Source organism: Silurus aristotelis, assembly GCF_946808225.1.
Source record: "Silurus aristotelis genome assembly, chromosome: 2".
Taxonomy (NCBI): Eukaryota; Metazoa; Chordata; class Actinopteri; order Siluriformes; family Siluridae; genus Silurus; species Silurus aristotelis.
In genome coordinates this window covers 21620884-21641450 of record NC_139575.1, presented here as the reverse complement: position 1 = coordinate 21641450, position 20567 = coordinate 21620884, and the positions used below count along the sequence as shown (strand labels likewise).

At 38.5% G+C, this 20567-nt stretch overlaps 2 protein-coding genes across 4 annotated transcripts in view; one reads left to right on the top strand and one right to left on the bottom strand.

Moving 5' to 3' along the window:
- The window catches only part of grm4 (glutamate receptor, metabotropic 4), a 183480-nt gene that overhangs the window by 34179 nt on the left and 128734 nt on the right, over window positions 1–20567 (bottom strand). The gene's annotated exons all lie outside the window — the stretch shown is intronic.
- The window catches only part of LOC310720288 (uncharacterized protein), a 179008-nt gene continuing 160692 nt past the window's right edge, over window positions 2252–20567 (top strand). For both annotated transcript variants that reach the window (XM_083530762.1, XM_083530761.1), the window contains exon 1: window positions 2252–2261. In XM_083530762.1, the coding sequence (XP_083386888.1) occupies window positions 2253–2261 (9 nt within the window). In that variant the 5' untranslated portion in view covers window position 2252. The remainder of the gene's footprint in view (window positions 2262–20567) is intronic.

Here is a 20567-nt window from a genome sequence, read left to right as displayed (position 1 = left end):
GACAATTCTCTAATACATCACTTCTCAATTTCTTCTATTTTCTGTATTCCGTTGCCTTCTTTTACCTCCATTTTATTTCTATGCAGCAATTCCCCTTCTGTCTCATCTAAGTATGCAAATGACTAAGAGCATGTAAAGAGTGAAGATATGGAATAGGACAGTTTAATTTAAACAGATTCGCCATTTTAAAGTGCCTTATTGCACAGAATATACGAAACAAAAACTGATATTGTGCAACATTACACAGGCAATGGGCCTCCTGAAAAGAGTGCATGGCACTGACGCAAATCCTCTGTTACTTCTGAAATGATGGTCATGCATCCAAAGCCTGTATTGTTCGACTGTGTCCACTTTTTCCACTTTCTTGCCTCCGCTTTGTAAAAAATAAATCTCATTAAACAAGCACTCAGATGTGAATAGCTTTACAACACATTGTTAAGGCCACATGTGCAGTCATCTAAAGTGAGAAATAGGGCACAAAATACTACTTAGATATTAAGTACATAAATGAATTAGTAACAGATAAGAACTCCCTCTATCTCTATTATTATCTAATAATCTGTTATCTCTCTCTCTCTCTCTCTCTCTCTCTCTCTCTCTCTCTCTCTCTCCCCCCCCTCTCTCTCTCTTCCCAGCAATAGACAACAGCAAGCAGTGGACAGCAGTCTTCAGTCCTTTTCCAGGAAAGTCCATTATATTAATGACTTAATGGGCCATTATCAATCACTCAGTGGATCCAAATAATAAGAGGGTAAGGAATATTTTTATGGATCCTTAGGTCTGCATATATTGAATAATGAAATAAACAAAGATCCCACAAAATGAGAATAATCCCAAAACAACAATAAACTTCTGACTCGAAGGTTCGATGAAATAAATGTCTACAAGCTCCTCTTTGGTTCAAAAATATACACTAATTTGGCAACATACCTACTGCAAATCAAGTATGTTGTCATTTCTGTGGATCGAATAGCATCTTACTGCAATTTGAAAGGTCACATCAGTAGCAGCACTGTACTCTAAATTCAACTTTAGTAATCACTTTGTCAGGGTCATTGTGAATCTGTAGCCTATATCAGAAACACTGTGTGTAAGCCAGGAATACACCTTCGATGGGATGAATCACAGGGCACCATGCTCACACACATTCACACACTCATTCACATTTACCGGCAATTTAGAGTTTCCAATCCACCTACAGCCTTGTTTCTGAAGAGAAGGAAAAAACCCACAATGGGCACAGGGAGGGCATGTGAAACTGTACACACAGTAACCTGAGCTCAGATCGAAACTGAAGCTGTGAGGCGGTAGCGCTACCTGCCACGCCACAGTTCTGCCTAAATGAATTGATTTCAATAAGAGGAATTAAATTAGTCCAGGATATTTTTTTAATTAATGAAAGAAAATCCAAGTATCCCCAGCCTGGGAATTGCATGGATGTAAGAAGAATCACATTAAGTGATGTCCTGTACTCTTGTGTGCGAGTGTTCTGTTGTTTTGTGTTTTGTTCAACTGAGTTGTGCAGTTGCTTTTTGTGTGTTGAGAGTAATTACTCACATCATAATGAGCTTCATCAGTTTTTACATGTGTTCTGCTAATAACAACTTACAAGTGCAAAACTGTATGTATGCATGTATATTAGGGGTGTAACGGTAAGCAAAATTCATGGATTAGATACGTTCCCCTTTTTTTTTAAGGCTCAGTTCGGTTAAAATTGCTTGTCGTTTTTTTTTTTTTTTGTGTGTGTGTGTGTGTGTGTGTGTGTGTTTCATATTTAATATATAATTTTCTAAAGTTGTGTTCTACTTAACTGGTCTACTTATTTCAGCATACTTTCACTCCCTCAATATATGAATTTTTCAGGATTTTCTCCTTTTAAAAGAGATTTTCTCCTTAAGATTAAGATTTTTCTCCTTCATTTTATAGTTGGACATAAAATGTTAAACAATCCATAGCATCAGCATTAGCCTCTAGGAACTTATTGGTTTTTTTCATCCATGCACAACATAATTCTTATTTCCAGTACGGAGTGAGTAGCTACATTGACACTGCGCAACTAACAACTGACAGTGACAATTATTATACCCCTGGCATTGTTGTGTATGTTTTTTATGTTTATTATTAGTAATAAAAAGATGCGCTCAAAGTGGGGGCGGAGACTATACAAACTTGCGGTCCGGCACTTAAAACATTCCTAATAATTCCTATTTTAACTATGTTCCGCATGTAAAAAGGATTGCATTCGCAAAGTTATGAATGCATATATTTATTTATATATATAATTGTTATTTTTGCGAATGCAATCCTTTTTACACGCGGAACATAGTTAAAATAGGAATTACGATAGTTAAAATATATATATAGAATATATATATATATATATATATATAAAGTATGTATACATGTGTATATGTGTGTGTGTTTGTTAGTTTACAAAGAAAACATTTATACTACAAAATATATTACAAATATATTAGTACAGTTACATTACAAAAAAAGTAATACATAATGTTAATACAAATAAGCATTTCTAGTTTTTTTCCATTACCTTACATTTGCTATTTCATTCTTTTCCTTTCTGTTATTTTTCCCCTTCACGTGTTAACAAAATGGCAAGAGCTAAGTCAACATGACACAATGTCAGAATCTTATCTTATATTTGTACACTGTCGATTATTCTCTCCAGACACACTGTGAGCAAAGTAAAGAAATTTACAATGCATCTGTGACTTTCAAACATTCAGGAAAACATCTTCAATAACATTTAAAGAGTCAATGTTCTCTGATGACGTTTATTTAAAGCGTGATTTTTACTTAAGGCAAGGGAACAGATGTATTATTCCAAACATTTCCAAAGCTGTATAATGTCTGTCTGTTGTCTTTGCTGAAGCTCTGAGCTGGATTTTTGTGTGTGATTTAAAAATGGATTTCCTGAAGTCACTGTAGAACAAAGACAAACATTGTCAGTTTCCCCAAGATCTCTTAACATCTTGAAGAACACACTTTTCACAAGTCACAAAAAAAAACAAAATTTTTGTTTCTTATTCTACATGTTATTGGTCATGGAGTTGTAGTTAGAAGCACATTTAATCCTACTGTATAATGCTGATTTCAAAATGTTTATTAAGTGTGTACAAAAGTATCTCTATTGCCAAACACTTGTAGTTAAGTGGCTTTTGCTATATAAGTACTAAAATAGCATTCCCAGCTCTCAGAGCCTGCAGATGAATAACCTCAGCTTTGCTTAGATATAACAAGGCCTCTAAGGTTTTGATTAAGATCTCTGTGTGGATTCAATTACTGTAAGCAAATCCTGTTTATCTGAGATTTCAGGTTTATGTATACAGTGTGTATGTGGACTGGTTTTGTAGCCTGTTATTAAGGCCTGCTGTGACTGAAAATTACTTATCGGTCAGTGGTGGCCCATGTGGACTCTATTGTAGCACTGGCCAACAAGCTCCCCCTGTGCAGCTTGCTGGTGGCAGTCACCCCTAAAAAGTCATCCACTTTAATCCACTGTTTTTAAAAATCGCCTCTTCAAGGTCTCCCAGCAGTAAGCACATTATAAATTTGCCCTATTACTGCAACCCTAAACAACTGAATGTATGGAACATTTGCTTTGTAGAAATCAAGAGTTGTAGACTGATTTATCTTAAGTTTGTAATCTAGCATACCATTGTAGATTTATTCATTGCTAGAGACTAAATGTGCGAGAGACTCAATGTGCGAGAGACTCTAGCAATTTATTCATTGCTAGAGACTAAAACTACAGTTAATAAACAAGATTGTAGTTCAAGGGTAGTAAAATGAGCAATAGATTAAAGAACACTTGGGGAGCCACATCCATTTAACAATCTGGCTTAAATATTGGTAATAGTTAGTACATCATTCTGACACACAGCTACGTATTACCACCTAATAAACGGAGACAGTGGATGAAATTCCACATTTATGTTAATAAGAAAAGTCAATTACAGAAAACTTGACAGAAAGATTCAAAAACCAGTTAAATAGGACACTTAATAGGTGACTGCAAAAAGTGACACAAGACATGCAAGAACTAGCAAGGACTGCGAGATGCTGTAAGGACTGCGAGATGCTGTACATGCACCAAAACCCTGATTTGTTATATACAGTATTTGCTCCAACAAATTCTTGCACAAAATTTCTGTATTTACTGCACATCAATATTTCACTCATTTCTAAATAAATATTTTGTCCCTATATTTAAGTATATGTTTATTAACCCAGCCATTAGGGTTGCACAATCCAGTGCACTCTTAGTGCCGGTCCCAAGCCCAGATAAATGGAGAGGGTTGCGCTAGGAAGCGCATCCAGCTTAAAACATGTGCCAAATCAAATATGCGGATCATGAAAGAGAATTTCATACCAGATCGGTCGAGGCCCGGGTTACCAACGACCGCCACAGGTATTGTTAGCCAACAGAGTACTGGTGAAAATTGGGCTTCTGTTAGTCAAATGAGAAGGAGAGGAGGAAGATGTCTACACAGACGGCAAGGGAATGAAAAGTGGAGGTTAGACTGGGTACTTTAAATGTTGGTACTATGACTGGTAAAGAGAGAGATTTAGCTGATATGATGGAGATGAGAAAAGTAGATATGTTGTGTGTTCAGGAGACCAAGTGGAAAGGGAGTGAGGCCAAGAACATTGGAGGTGGGTTTAAACTGTTCTATCATGGAGTGGATGGGAAGAGAAGTGGTGTAGGGGTGATTCTGAAGGCAAAGTACAGTAACAGTGTAGTGGAGGTGAATAGTTTCTCAGGGTTATGAACTGGAAGCTGGAAGTTGAAGGGCTGATGATAAATATATTCAGTGCCTATGCTCCACAAGTGGATTGTGAGATGGATGAGAAGGAAACATTCTGGAGTGAGTTAGATAGAGTGGTAGAAGGTGTACCTAGGAATGAAAGATTGGTGATTGGGGCAGACTTTAATGGGCATGTAAGTGAAGGTAACAGAGGTGATAGGGAGACCTTAAGGAGGTTGATTTTGCTAAAAGGATGGAAATAGCAGTGGTAAAACTTATTCTAAGAAGGAGCATAGAGTGACGTATAAGAGTGGAATAAGGTGCTCACAGATGGACTATGTTCTATGTAGGAGATGCAACCTGAAGGAGATTGGAGACTGTAAGGTGTTGGCAGGGGACTGTGTAGCTAGACAGCATCGAATGGTGGTCTGTAGGATGGTTTTGGAGGTAAAGAAGAAGAGGAGAAGAGTGAGGACTGAAAGAAGAAGAAGATGATGGAAACTGAAGGAGAATGACTGTAGTGTGAGGTTCAGAGAAGAGGTCAGACAGGGTCTCAGTGGTGGTGATGTGCTAATTGATTGGGCACTACTGCAGAAGTAATAAGGAAGACAGCTAGAAAGGTACTTGGTGTGACATCTGGAAAGAGAAAGAGACGTGCTGGTGGAATGAGAAAGTGCAGGAGATCACAAGGAGAAAGAGGTTGGCAAAATGAAATTGTGATTGACAGAGTGATGAGAAAATTAGGCAGGAGTACAAGCAGATTTGGCAACAGGTAAAGGGGGATGTGGCAAAAGCCAAGGAAAGGGCATATGAGGAGCTGTATGTGAATGTGAATGTGTATGTGTATGTGTCTATGAACACAAGGTTCTCAAGTGGTCCTGAGAACCTTGAGGCAGGCTGGGCTCACGGCAAACCCAAAGAATTGTGCAACTGGGCAGGTGGAAGTACGGTATCTGGGTTTCCACTTGAGTCATGGGCAGGTGCGTCCCCAAATTGATAACATAGCAGCGATTGCAATCTGCCCGAGACCCAAGATCAAAAAAGAGGTAAGGCTGGTGCTGGCTGGCTACTATTGGGGGTTTGTCCCGAAGTATTCGGACATCACCAGCCTGCTGCCCGATCTCACTAAAAAGGGAGCGCCAAATCCGGTCCAGTGGATGGAGTCGTGACAGCAGGCTTTTTCGCGGGTAAAAGCTGCACTCTGCGGTGGACCGCTTTTACATGCTCCTAACTTCTCTCTCCCCTTTATATTGCAGATGGACGCATTGGGCGGGGGGTTGGGGGCTGTGTTGTCCAAGGTGGTGGAGGAAAAGATATGCCTGATGCTGTACATTAGCCACAAATTGTCGATGCGGGAAAGCTGGAACAGCACCATAGAGAAGGAGTGTCTGGCCATGAAGTGGGCGGTCCTCACACTCCAATACTATCTGTTGGTATGGGCCTTTACTCTCTGTTCGGACTGTACTCTCATGAACATCAATAGGGGTAAGACAAAGTACATGTGTGTGAATGAGAGGGAGGGCAGTGGAGTGGTGCACTTGCAGGGAGAAGAGGTGGTGAAGGTGGAGGAGTTCAGGTACCTGGGGTCAACAGTGCAAAGTAATAAAGAGTGTGTTAGTAAATTGAAGAAAAGAGTGCAGGCAGGGTGGAGTGGGTGGAGAAGAGTGGTAGGAGGGATTTGTGATAGAAGGGTATCTGCAAGAGTGAAAGGGAAAGTTTATAGGACTGTGGTGAGACCTGCTATGTTGTATGGTTTGGAGACAGTGGTATTGACTAAAAGACAGGAGGTGGAGATGGAGGTAGCAGAGCTAAAAATGTTGAGGTTTTTGTTGGGTGTGACAAGGATGGACAGGATTAGAAATTAGTTTATTAGATGGACAGAGCATGTAGGACGTTTTGGAGACAAGGTGAGGGAGGTGAGATTGAGATTGAGATGGTTTGGACATGTGCAGAGGTGGGACATAGGGTATATCAATAGGAGAATGCTGAGGATGTAGCCACCTGGAAGGAGGAAAAGTGGAAGGCCAAGGAGGAGGTTTATGGATGTGGTGACAAAAGACATGCAGGTAGTTGGGTTAAAAGTGGCAGATGTAGAAAACAGGGGGTTATGGAGAAGGATGATCCGCTGTGGTGACCCCTAATGGGAGAAGCCGGAAGAAGAAGAAGAAGAAGAAGAAGATTTAAGTATATGTTTATTATTGGGCAACCGCATGTCCCCATTTGAACATGGGGTTTCCCACAAGACTATGTGCTGAGCCTACTGCTTTACTCACTGTTCACTCATGACTGTGTTAGTCTGCATAAATCCAACATCTTTATCAAGTATGCAGATGACACCACAGTGGTCAGCCAGATCAGCAACAACAATAAATCAGCCTATATGAAGGAGATGCAAAGACTGGCAAAATGGTATTCTTTTAACAAGCTCACCCTCAATGTCATGAAAACTAAATAGTTCATTGTGGACTTCTAGAAACCTAACAGCAGTAGACACTCTTCTGTCTACATCAGAGGGACTGAAGTATAGTGGGTCTCCAGCTTTCTGGGTTTCCAACTCTCTGAGGACCTGTCCTGGCACAAGAATTCTTCGACCTTAGTTAGAATGCTGCAACAGTGTCTATACTTCTTGAAAAGGCTTAAGAAAGTTCATATGTCCCCTGAGATTTTAACAAGCTTTTACTTTTGCATCCTAACTAACTCCATCACAGTATAGTATGGTAGCTCCACAGTGTTTGAACAGAAAGTGGTGCAAGGAATGCAGAAACCTGGCCAATAAATTTATTGCCATCCAAATACTTGTTATTGAGCACCTCCACAGTAGATGTGTATTTTGTATCTTTTTATGTGTTTATGTTTGTTGTTGTATTATGGGAAGAGGGACTAAGGAAAACCAATTTACAATTAACTACATTAGATAACGTATGCAATATGCATGCGACACATAAACAACCTCAAACAAGATAATATTGCATCTTCCAAATGTATTTTCAATCATTTTTAATTGAGATATCAGGGTTTGTAGATTTATTTAGTTTTACAACAGTTTTACAACTCAAAAAATCTTTTTTTTTAATGGAAAAGGCAAGAACTAGTACATGAATGTGCAATCTTTTCCCTCTCAACTCTCCTATTTAGTCACCTGTAAATTTTCACACACTAGCCAGCCCTCTCCTATCAGAGGACAACCAACCAGGCTGGGTGAGTGCTTAGCATGTGTTTCCTTCAACACATGTGAAGACTGCCAAGCATATCTTTTCAAACAGCTGCTAATAGTTCAACACACTCAGAGCAAAGCAGTATCCAACCTCTTCTGCAAACATGACCTCACAGACACCCTTGACTGGTAAGAGTCTTGCTAATTGACAATAAAGAGAGTATTGACATCCCTCCCACTCAAACTGCATGACTAATTTTGTTGGCTGTGGCATTGTCGGTTTCAAAAATCACAAAAACTAGCGATGCTGAGGAACGGACATTGCACAGCATCAGAGTTCATGTCAGTCTACAGAACCTTCCTGATAGCTCAGTGGCCGGCTTCCTTAGATGTGGGTGCTATGTTCACAGCAGCGTGTGGAGGGTTTTTCCACCACGTTAAACTCTGACCTCAGAAGTGAGTCTGTGTGCTGGCATGCTCCGCTGCTCAGACTTTAAATTCACAGAATTGGATGGGTTAATGTCACAATGCACTGGTTTTATTTTATCATCATTTACCTTTAATGGACAATAAAAGTAATTGCATGATAGATTCATTCAGGACAGGCATTTTGGGGAGTAAACACTTTTAAAAACACAATTTTTACTTTATACAATACAATATCACTTCATTAAAGCTAAAGCCAAAAAAAAAAAAAAAAAAAACTAAAAAAAAAAGGTTTACATGAATTGGTATTAGTATTCAGATAACAAATGTTGATACAGTTTATAGATATTATACAGGCATGGGTTCCCAAAATCTATAAAACTCTTTTGTAATTCTTTTTTACTGTGAAACCTGGATATCTTGCCAACATTAAGCACATGCTCTATGCACATAGAATTGTAAAAGGCCTATGATTTAGGAAAAAAAAATAGCTTAAAATTAGAATTGTAATAAAAAGTAGTGATTGTTCTAATTTGGTGTAAGCCCTCACATTTAGTTTCTTAATATATTTCAAAGTATTTCTGTAGAATTACCACCATCTCAGTAGTGTTACTGTTTTGCCATTGCTTTATCTTTATAATAAAAACAAGCACAAAGGTTTTCTGAAAGCAAAAAAAAAAAAAAACATTTCAAGGTCAGAATAAAAAAATAAAAAAAACACCTTAAATTGCAATCCACTTAACTGTGTGTGTCCATTGTCGAAATGAAATGTAACATACCTTGCTGATTGCTGCAAATGTTATTGTCTTATCCTAACTGCAGATTAATCTATTATAATCAGTGTTGCACCGTAATGAAACGTAGACTAATCACTGTGTAATTACAGCCCTCAATTGATATGCAGGTGTAGTGGAGATTACAGACTGGAGCTTCAGAGAATGGAAGCTCAGGCTGACTGATTCCTGGTTAATTATTAATCCATTATTTTTTCAAATCAACCAAAGATATTGCTCATTACTGCCTCACGTCAATTTGTGGTGACGGTGTTAGTAATTTCAAAGAGATTTCAAATTTCTTTACTGAAATGATGGTAGAATAGATTTTTCTGCATAAAAATATGTACAAATAAATAAATAGGCAACAGGCACTGTAAATGTCCAAATAATATTAAGAGTATGTATATTTTGATCTACTGTATACATAAAAAGATGAAAGATGTATGAAAGCCACAAAATGTGTGGAGACTTTGTACTACAGTGATGGCATTGAATGCGTGTTTATGCATACTGTATTTTCCGGACTATAAGCTGCTACTTTTTTCCCACGTTTTAAACAACGTAGCGGCTAATTTATGGATTTTTCTGGGTTTTTCCCGGTTTCACAAGCTACATGCCAAAAAACTGAGCCCTTATAACATTAAACCAATTAAATTGCCGAACAGGTTTATATGAAACTCTTTATATTAAATCAGATGCGCTCCCACTGAATCGGGCCGCACCACATCATAAAAATGGATGATGTTCCTCTGACGTTTGACCTGCCGCTCACTCGGACTGTCTACAGGAAATGTGAATCATTCTTCACGCTAAAAACATGGCATTAAAAAAACGCACTTCACCTGTGTTCTGAGCTGCACGTCATCGGGAGAAAAACTTCACCGATGGTGATTTTTAAACACACGACGATGCCAAAAGATAAACTCCCGAGAGAAATTGTTGTGAAAGGAAGGAGGAAGACAGTGAACAATGACTTTCTTGGTAGGCTACTGTTTAGATACAAGCCGTTTAACAGACACTGTCTTTCTTTGAAGCCTGTGTAAAGTTTATTAGTTTCAGTGTAGACACCTGCGGCTAATAGACAGATGTGGCATATTTTCAAAATAGTTCAAAATAAAAATCTTTGTAAAATTCAGTGGGTGCGGCTTATATTCGGGTGTGCTTTATAGTCCGGAAATTATATATATATATATATATATATATATATATATATATATATATATATATATATATTTATATATATATATATATATATATATATATATATATATATATATATATATATATATATACACGTTTCAATCAAAAGGTGCAGGTTTATTATTAAAACCTAGAATAATAAAGGCTACAGCAGGGGTAAGAGTTTTTGAGCTATGAAATAGCCTTACAAATAGTGGTCAGTATTCAGAAACAGATTTTCAGTGTAGTCTAAAGCTGTGTTCAGACAGGCTAAATAGCTTTTCACTGCAGTAAAGGTACATATCTGGGGAGTTCATGGGTGTAGATTGTTTTGGTAAATTAGGAGATTTTGGTGTTGTTGCACTCCGTCACTCTCACTGTTCACTCACGCTCGTTGATGGTGGAGCAGCAGGAACTTTTTTATCCCACAGTGCTCTCATGCCTGTGTTACCTTCTGTTTTTTTATTATCCTGTCATAGCTAAACCTGCCCCCCACTTGCACACTGATTACAGTATATATCATTTTAGGTCCCTGTATGCTGTTATCATACCTAATAATCTGTTCTCTCTGTCCACCAAACTGAACATTGTACTCCTGCTGCACAATGTGATGCCAGTTTTAGAACCAGATTTTTTTTTCTTGCTTTTGCTGTTGCACTCCTTCATGCGTGTACCTGTCTTCTTTGTCTTGATTCTCTTGTGGTCTTATGGTCTACTCCACTAGTTAATTCAGCTCTGATCTCTCTTATAATGTCCTATGCACACTCCAGGAATTCTCTTAATAGGATCAGACCAAATATTTTAATTACATTTAACCTTTACCTTTTTTAGCAGTCTTTTTGGAATGACAATATTACCCTGTATATCTGGTGTCAGCAATTATAGGTTATAATTTAAACCTGATTCCTCTCATTATTTCTATATTTTCTTGGTAGTTTTTCTTTTCGTTTCTATTGTTGCCTTTAATTTATTACAGTTTTAAATGTACATGTCTGTTTAGATATCGTCACACGGTCCATTAACATAAAAGTGAATTAAAATACATTGTGTACAAGCTCTTTTACTAGATTTCACATGATATGGTTACTCATCCGTATCTGTTAATGTCATTATGTCATTATATTATTTGTTTATCCTCATATGATAGACTGAATGCATTATTTGGAAGTTACCATAAGTGTAGCTACCGTACAAACATGTTGGTTACTGATCGGCAATGTATGCACTAAGGGCTATAATCATCACCAGCACAATTCAGCAACTTAAACTCATGTGGTATGTCACATATGTCATATTCAGAGTCTGTGTAGGCAGAAGATCTAATAAATTTTCTGGGCAACCTATTCAGATTATTACAATTACCATTATGCTGTTCACTTTCCTCAGCTAGTAGCGTTATCTGCTACTGAATGTATATAGTTCAGCTGTAGTGGTCAGAAAGCATTAGTTTGCTAATGTTGAAAGCTGTACCAAGTTACTAGGCTGACAATGATAAATGTCATTTTTGTTAAATATAGTGCACCATTTGTTTAATGTGGCCACTGGTTCTTAATGTGAATGTATAGTGTAAAATAAATAAATAATACATACAAATAAATAAATAATACATACAAAATGAAAAGAAAAAAAACAAACCTGAACCTAAATTATGGAACAAGAATCACAGCAACAACCATAGTGAACCAAATTGAGACCAGTTATGATGCGAAGGGTGAGGCTATAAATGTGTTAATCAAGTTGAAAAGAAAACTGGTGTAAGAAATTAGTGACAACATAAGATCCAGACATGAAAGTACAGTGGTTGTTGTGTAATGTAGTGAATGGTCCATAATTTTGTGATAAACAAATAATGCTAATGTTTTTGTTAATCTGATATTGTTCAATTGTATCTTCCTGTAAAAAAAAACATACATACTCATGGCATGAGGGTCATCTGTCTTAACTTAAATTAATATAGATCACAATTTTATTCACCTAAAATTCAGTCCTTGGCAAATAGCAATGTCCCTGATGATGATGCATCATCTAATTTGTGCTGTGCACAAAGATCTTTGTTTGTGGACTTTTCTGCTATGCGCTATTACAGAAAACATTTTAGCTGACTACCCCTTTCAGAGAGTGGAGTGAAGATGTCCTAATTGTCTCCAGTGTAACTAATGGCTGTAGTAAATGTTACCAATTCAATGGAACCCATATGCTGCATGATCTCATTTAAAAACTATCATGCATTTGTATTTTGGTATTTTGTATTTAATTTATCTATGCACACAAATGAGGATTGGACCATTGGATCAGCAGTGTCTATCTCCAGTCTCAAACTTAGCAGAAAATATATCACACTGTGCCCTCTAGGGCAGTGATGTAAACACCTCTGGTTTAGCCTGCTCTCTTTTTAACATCCATTCTATTACATTTGAGAGAACTGTAAATATCTGCTGGCTCAATATCTATGAGATACTGAGATGATATGATGCACGTCTCACATATTATCTGAGCCATGCACATGCAACATTTAGTAGCTGAGACAAATGTCTTACGTAATCAGTATAATCGCAGACATGCGCATTTTAGGGAATTATTGAGACATAATTCCTCAACCAATACTTGTGATATATTTTGAGTCACTCAATTCCATGTGACATTGCTGATCATATTAAAGGCTGAGTTGGCACAGCAAAATAAAAACAGCTCGAGTGCAGAATGGTACATAATAACAGGTATATCATAGGCCATTACAGTCAGGCATCATATTACATAACATTTGCACTGCTAAGCATCTTAAAATCTACATCAACAGAGCTCTAAAAAAAAACAACCTTCCTGATGTAGCAGAGCCAAATGTGTAGCTGTAACTGTTATTCTGCTCACTTGCTCTTTTTGGTTCCAGGCTAGATATGCAAACACCCCCGTGGCTGTTAAGAAAAAGGAGAGTGTTGCAGAGAATCATGAATGCTCATATAACTGCAGGACTTTTTTTTATTCCCAGGTCCATCCAACATCCTGTGCTATTTAAACATCCTGTGTTTTTCAATATCCTGTGTTTCTCAACATCCTGTGTCTTCTTCTATGAGTACTTGGACATAGAGCCCAAAAATATTGGACAAACCCAGACAGTGACATAATCATGGGAAAGAGTAAACTAGCAAGCTGAAATCACTGATTAAGGACATTTTTTTTTTCTTACAAAAATACCAGCGCTGTTACAATTCAGCATGCGTATATACAGTAAGTATTAACCCAGCCATTAGGGGGGCACAAGCCAGTGTACTCTTAGTGCCGGTCCCAAGCCCGGGTAAATGGGGAGGGTTGCGTTAGGAAGGGCATCCAGCGTAAAACATGTGCCAAATCAAATATGCGGATCACAAATGAGAATTTCATACCGGATCGGTCGAGGCCCGGGTTAACAACGACCGCCACAGGTATCGTTAGCCGACAGGGTACCGGTGGAAATTGGGCTACTGTTGGCCGAAGGAGGAGAAGGAGAGGAGGAAGGCGTCTACAGAGACAGCAGGAAAAGGAGCAGTGTAGGAGAGTAGAGGTTCGGGTTGGTACTTTAAATGTTGGTACTATGACGGGTAAAGGGAGAGAGATAGCTGATATGATGGAGAGGAGAAAGGTAAATGTGTTGTGTGTTCAGGAGACCAAGTGGAAAGGGAGTAAGGCCAGGAACATTGGAGGTGGGTATAAACTGTTTTATCATGGTGTGGATGGGAAGAGAAATGGTGTAGGGGTGATTCTGAAGGAAGCGTACAGTAAGAGTGTAGTGGAGGTGAAGAGAGTTTCTGATAGGGTGATGATTGTGAAGGTGGAAGTTGAAGGGATGATGATAAATGTCATCAGTGCCTATGCTCCACAAGTTGGCTGTGAGATGGAGGAGAAAGAAAGATTCTGGAGTGAATTAGATCAAGTGGTAGATGGTGTACCTAGGAAAGAACGATTGGTGATTGGGGCAGACTTTAATGGGCATGTAGGTGAAGGGAACAGAGGTGATGAGGAGGTGATGGGTAGGTATGGTTTTAAGGAGAGGAATGTGGAAGGGCAGATGGTGGTAGATTTTGCTAAAAGGATGGAAATGGCAGTGGTGAACACGTATTTTAAGAAGAAGGAGGATCATAGGGTGACGTATAAGAGTGGAGGAAGGTGCACACAGGTGGATTATCTTCTGTGTAGGAGATGCAACCTGAAGGAGATTGGAGACTGTAAGGTGTTGGCAGGGGACAGTGTAGCTAGACAGCATCGGATGGTGGTCTGTAGGATGGTTTTGGAGGCGAAGAAGAAGAGGAGGAAAGTAAGGTTTGAAAGAAGAATAAGATGGTGGAAACTGAAGGAGGAAGAGTGTAGTGTGAGGTTCAGGGAAGAGGTCAGACAGGGGCTTGGTGGTGGTGAAGAGGTGCCGGATGATTGGGCAACTACTGCAGGAGTGATGAGGGAGGCAGCTAGAAAAGTACTTGGTGTGACACCTGGAAATAGAAAGCAAGACAAGGAGACGTGGTGGTGGAATGAGGAAGTGCAGGAGAGCATTAGGGGAAAGAGATGGGCAAAACAGAAGTGTGATCGACAGAGTGATGAGAAAAGTAGGCAGGAGTACAAGGAGATGCGGCAGCAGGTTAAAAGGGATGTGGCGAAAGCCAAGGAAAAGGCATATGAGGAACTGTATAAGAGGTTGGACACTAAGGAAGGAGAAAAGGATTTATACCGATTGGCCAAGCAGAGGGACCGAGCTGGGAAGGATGTACTGCAAGTTAGAGCAATAAAGGATGGAGAGGGAAATGTGTTGACTAGTGAGGAGAGTGTGTTGAGAAGATGGAGGGAGTATTTTAAGCAGCTGATGAATGAGGAAAATCAGAGAGAGAGAAGGTTGGAGGATGTGGAGTTGGTGAAGCAGGATGTAGATAGGATTAGTAAGGAGGAAGTGAGAGCAGCGATTAAGAGGATGAAGAATGGAAAGTCGGTTGGACCAGATGACATACCGGTAGAAGCGTGGAGATGTTTAGGAGAGATGGCAGTGGAGTTTTTAACCAGATTGTTTAACAGGATTCTGGAAGGGGAGAGGATGCCTGAGGAATGGAGAAGGAGTGTGCTGGTACCGATCTTTAAGCATAAGGGAGATGTGCAGACCTGCAGTAACTACAGGGGAATTAAGTTGATCAGTCACACTATGAAGTTATGGGAAAGAGTAGTGGAAGCCAGGCTGAGAGAAGAGGTGACCATCTGTGAGCAACAGTATGGTTTCATGCCGAGGAAGAGCACCACAGATGCCTTATTTGCTTTGAGGATGTTGATGGAGAAGTATAGAGAAGGACAGAAGGAGCTGCATTGTGTATTTGTGGATTTAGAGAAAGCGTACAACAGGGTGCCGAGAGAGGAGTTGTGGTATTGTATGAGTAAGTCAGGTGTGTCAGAGAAGTATGTGAGGGTGGTGCAGGACATGTATGAGGACAGTGTGACGGCAGTAAAGTGTGCAGTAGGTACGACAGACTGGTTCAGGGTGAAGGTTGGACTGCATCAAGGATCGGCCCTGAGCCCTTTCCTGTTTGCAGTGGTGATGGACAGGTTGACGGACGAGGTCAGACAGGAGTCTCCCTGGACTATGATGTTTGCAGATGATATTGTGATTTGTGGTGAGAGTAGAGAGCAGGTTAAGAAGAGCCTGGAGAGGTGGAGATATGCGCTGGAGAGAAGGGGAATGAAAGTCAGTAGGAGTAAGACAGAGTACATGTGTGTGAATGAGAGGGAGGGCAGTGGAGTGATGCGGTTGCAGGGAGAAGAGGTGGAGAAGGTGGAGGAGTTCAGGTACCTGGGGTCAACAGTGCAAAGTAAAGGAGAGTGTGTTAGGGAAGTAAAGAAAAGAGTGCAGGCAGGGTGGAGTGGGTGGAGAAGAGTGACAGGAGTGATTTGTGATAGAAGAGTATCTGCAAGAATGAAAGGGAAAGTTTATAGGACTGTGGTGAGACCTGCGATGTTGTATGGATTATAGACAGTGGCATTGAGTAAAAGACAGGAGGTGGAGCTGGAGGTAGCAGAGCTGAAGATGTTGAGGTTTTCGTTGGGAGTGACGAAGATGGACAAGATTAGAAATGAGTTTATTAGAGGGACAGCACATGTAGGATGTTTTGGTGACAAGGTGAGGGAGGCGAGATTGAGATGGTTTGGACATGTGCAGAGAAGGGACATGAATTATATTGGTAGAAAAATGCTGAAGATGGAGCCACCAGGTAGGAGGAAAAGAGGAAGGCCAAGGAGGAGGTTCATGGATGTGGTGAGGGAAGACATGCAGGTAGTTGGTGTAAAAGAGGCAGATATAGAGGACAGGGTGGTATGGAGACAGATGATCCGCTGTGGCGACCCCTAATGGGAGCAGCCGAAAGAAGAAGAAGATATACAGTAAGTATTAACTTACGTAAGTTCAGAGCGAATATTTAATGTTATTGGGTTTATTTACCATTTAACTTTGTATAGATACCTATTGTTTTGTTCATTAATACATAATGATACACTGTATCATATGTTTTGATTATTGATTATTGTATTGATTAATGCACAGGTCTAAAATCATAATAAAGTAGGCTATTTGTCAAAATAAAAATGCCTATAATACTTAAGGTGTAATACACATTTAAACTTGAATATCATTTCCAAAAAAGTAAAAAGTAGCTTCTTCTTGATCTCACATCAGGAAAGGACACATGGGTAAAAAACTAACAAAAAACATCTCCTAACCTTTTTTTTTTCTCATGTGCGATTTTTTTAAGCATACCAACATGCCAGATTGAGTAAAGCAGCATTGTCAGAAGCAAGTAGGAAGCCGAAAATTCTCACAAATCTTGTATATGAGAGCACTTTTGTTTTGGCAAGTTCTGATGCTGATGGCTAGCGAGTGGTGGACTGAACAACGACATGATACAAGCATGTCAAGAGGTGGCAAAAGTACACACATCCAAAGCATGAGTACAGATACTCATGGATAAACAACTTGTTAAAAGTTAAAGTACTGACTATACTTTTTCACTCAGGTTAAAGTAAAGAAGTTTGGGCTCAGAAGTTTACTTAAGTAAAAAGTAGCCATTACTACTACCTGTTGTAGTGTCATGCTGGTAACTGGACCTCACATCATATTGATATATTAATACAAGAGAATGTCAAATTTTGGTACCTAAAGAAAGTATCCGAGCTGAACAACCACCATATAGAACACAAGGAGAGGAGTCTCAGTCATGTTTACATCACTGACTCCCTCTGTCTCATTCACGTTAGCCCCATACTTCTTGTTACCTTCGGCTTTGCCAGTTGTGAGCTTCGTAAGCTAGCCTATGCCTGCTGTGCGTGATAACCAGGAAATAATACACTAGTGGTAGGTTGAAAAAGCCACACAATGACAAGAAATAGGTTGATGGGCTAAAAGTGGCACACAATAAAAATACAAAATATTCATCATGTCACTAAATAGATTCAAGCTAAACTTATGAGCCTGTTTTGAAAATGTAAGAAGTAGAAAGTACAGATATTTGTGGAAAAAATTTAATGAATGAAAGTAAAAATGTTGCCCGAAAAATAAATAGTGAAGTAAAATACTGATACCAAAAAATCTACTTAATTACATTAACAAAGTATTTGTACTTCACTACGTCCCACCTCAAAGCATGTCCAGGAATCTGCACTGAGTCTGTCACAAGAAATACATGAAAACACACACATCTTATTCAACACAAGCTAAAGAAATAACCATGACAAAAGGCCTACAGAAGAAAAGATTTGGTTGGTAAAGAAAAGCATTTTGGTGGTAGTGTCATGGCATGGGCTTGCAAATTTCATCTTAAATCCAAATGCCTTCAATCTACCACAAAAAATAGCCTATAGATATGACTACATTTCACACAATTAATTAGCTAACATCATAATGTGTCATAAAAAGCCCTGTGCTTTAGACACACCACCAGCACTTTGGCCAACTTGCAAACAATTATTATTATTTTTTTTTTATAAATTAAAATGAAGTTTAATGCGATTTTATTTTGTTCTAGGTTTTTTTGTTGTTTTGTTTTTACAGAACTTTATATTAAAATAAACATTACTCATCATGTATCTCCTTCTTTTACACTCTTGTTAATGCTGATACCTGATATTAAAATGAACGTTGGGATGATAAATGGGTCAATAGCATTAAACCTACGGACAGATTTAATCTTGAATTATCATTGTGTCCAAATGTACTACACTCTCCTGGCATTTTTGCATGACTTATCTGACATGGCTGAAAAAATGTAATCAAGATAGAGCATCAATCTCACATTAATTAATTGTTTATTTGCATTTTAAAATCGTTAGCAGCCAAAGTTAATGTAACAGCTAGTTTTAAATATCTATGCTCTTGTTCAGTTTTATTTCCTCCCACACTAACTCCCACTCCTCAGTTTAAAGAAAGCAGCTAATTCTTTACAACTCCGACTACACCTTTTCTAGTGGCCTCTTGCCTCACAAAAAAATCTAAGTTTATTTAAATAGAAAAGAATACAAGAACATAAAAGAAGAATGTCAGTAGAAGTTAAATTCCACATCATGCTTAACAATTCATCTACTGTAGGTAATATTCAGTCCCACAAACTTGTGAACTATGGAGGCACGAGCTGATCGAAAACAAAAACAAGAGGGCATACAGTATGTGGAGATCTTGATTCTAAAGAAAAAATCGTGGTCACACTCCATATATGTTATCTCTCTTTGTCCTACAATCATTATTTATTTATGCCCACTCCCACTCACATGTGAATATATGTTTTATTTTTCTACGCCTGACTTCTGGATGGGATCCCAGCCATAACGTGACCCTCTATCTTTCACTATCTATCCTTAATCGAGCTAGTGCAGTTGTGGACCTGAAAAATAATTACATATCTGATGGTAGTTTCCCTACCATGTGATAAAATGCACCCCACCATTTGTTCGACTAAAATGCAATTTCACTCAATGTGAGAAGGAGCTTGTAAAATGTATGATTCTCATAGAAGATTTCAGGGTAATATTACGCAGAATGACACCGCTATTGCTCTGTGCCCCTGAAGGGTTATGGAGATTGTTCTCATTCAACACTTAGTGAAATATGTTTGGATAATATTCATTCCCTGGGAATTATAATGGGAACTTTATTTGAATTGCATATTGGTTTAAAGAAAATAGATGTCACCTTTGGGATATAAGCTTGTATGTTTTAACTTTGTGAGTTGTTGTTTTCCAAGGCTAAACGAAGTCTAATAATTAAAAAAAGGAAAAAAAGTATCCTAATACTTCAGCTCTCCATAAATTGCAGTTTAATTTCATGGTGCTTAAATATTTCCTGGCATCGAAAATGATTTGTCTTTCACACTGGTAAATGTAATTTGATGCTTTTAAATCAAATCTGCTACTCATGACTATAATTAGTAGCACAAAGGCTTGAGAAAGTTATTTTACTAAAGAAATGCATCACTGTGCTCATTAGGAATGTTTACAAGTGCCCACTTTTGTCAATCGGAATAAATTCAATCTGATTGCAGATTCCGAATGCACTGTTTTTATGTCCCACAAACACTGGAATCTGATTCAAATACTTGTTTATGTGATATATGCATTTTGAACAAAAGTGTCTGTTGATATGCAAAAATGTAAAAAAAAAAAACACACACACACACACACACACACACACACACCACAGCAAGGTATTTTTTAAACAGAAATGACAAAATATCCAGATTCAAACGTTTACATGGCTAATTGTTTCCCGTTGCAATTATTTTGGATCTACACTAGCAGTTTTAATATTCTCAAAATGTTATTGTTGTTTACATAAAGGCTTTTAATTCCAATTAAGTACTATGTTCAATTACTAATGTCTTATTTGGTTACACTGAACATATACCTATATTTGAGTATGTGTATTGCCTCTGCATAGAGCAAAAGACCAACTGTTAACAAATACATTCATGATGATGTTAGAGGTAGAGTGGCTGCATGAAGCTTTGTTTCATTTACATTACATTTACAGCATTTGACAGATGCCCTTATCCAAAGAGACTTACAATGATTCTATTTATACAACTAAGCAGTTGAGGGGCCTTGCTTAAGGGCCCTTCAGTGGCAGCTTGATGGTGCTGGGATTTGAACTCTTGACCTTCTGGGCAGAAGACCAACATCTTAATCACTGAGCTACCACCTTCACTACCACCATATGTGCATCTCAATGAGCAAATGTGTACAAAGCATATTAGAGCAGAAAAGTATGTTAAATAAAGT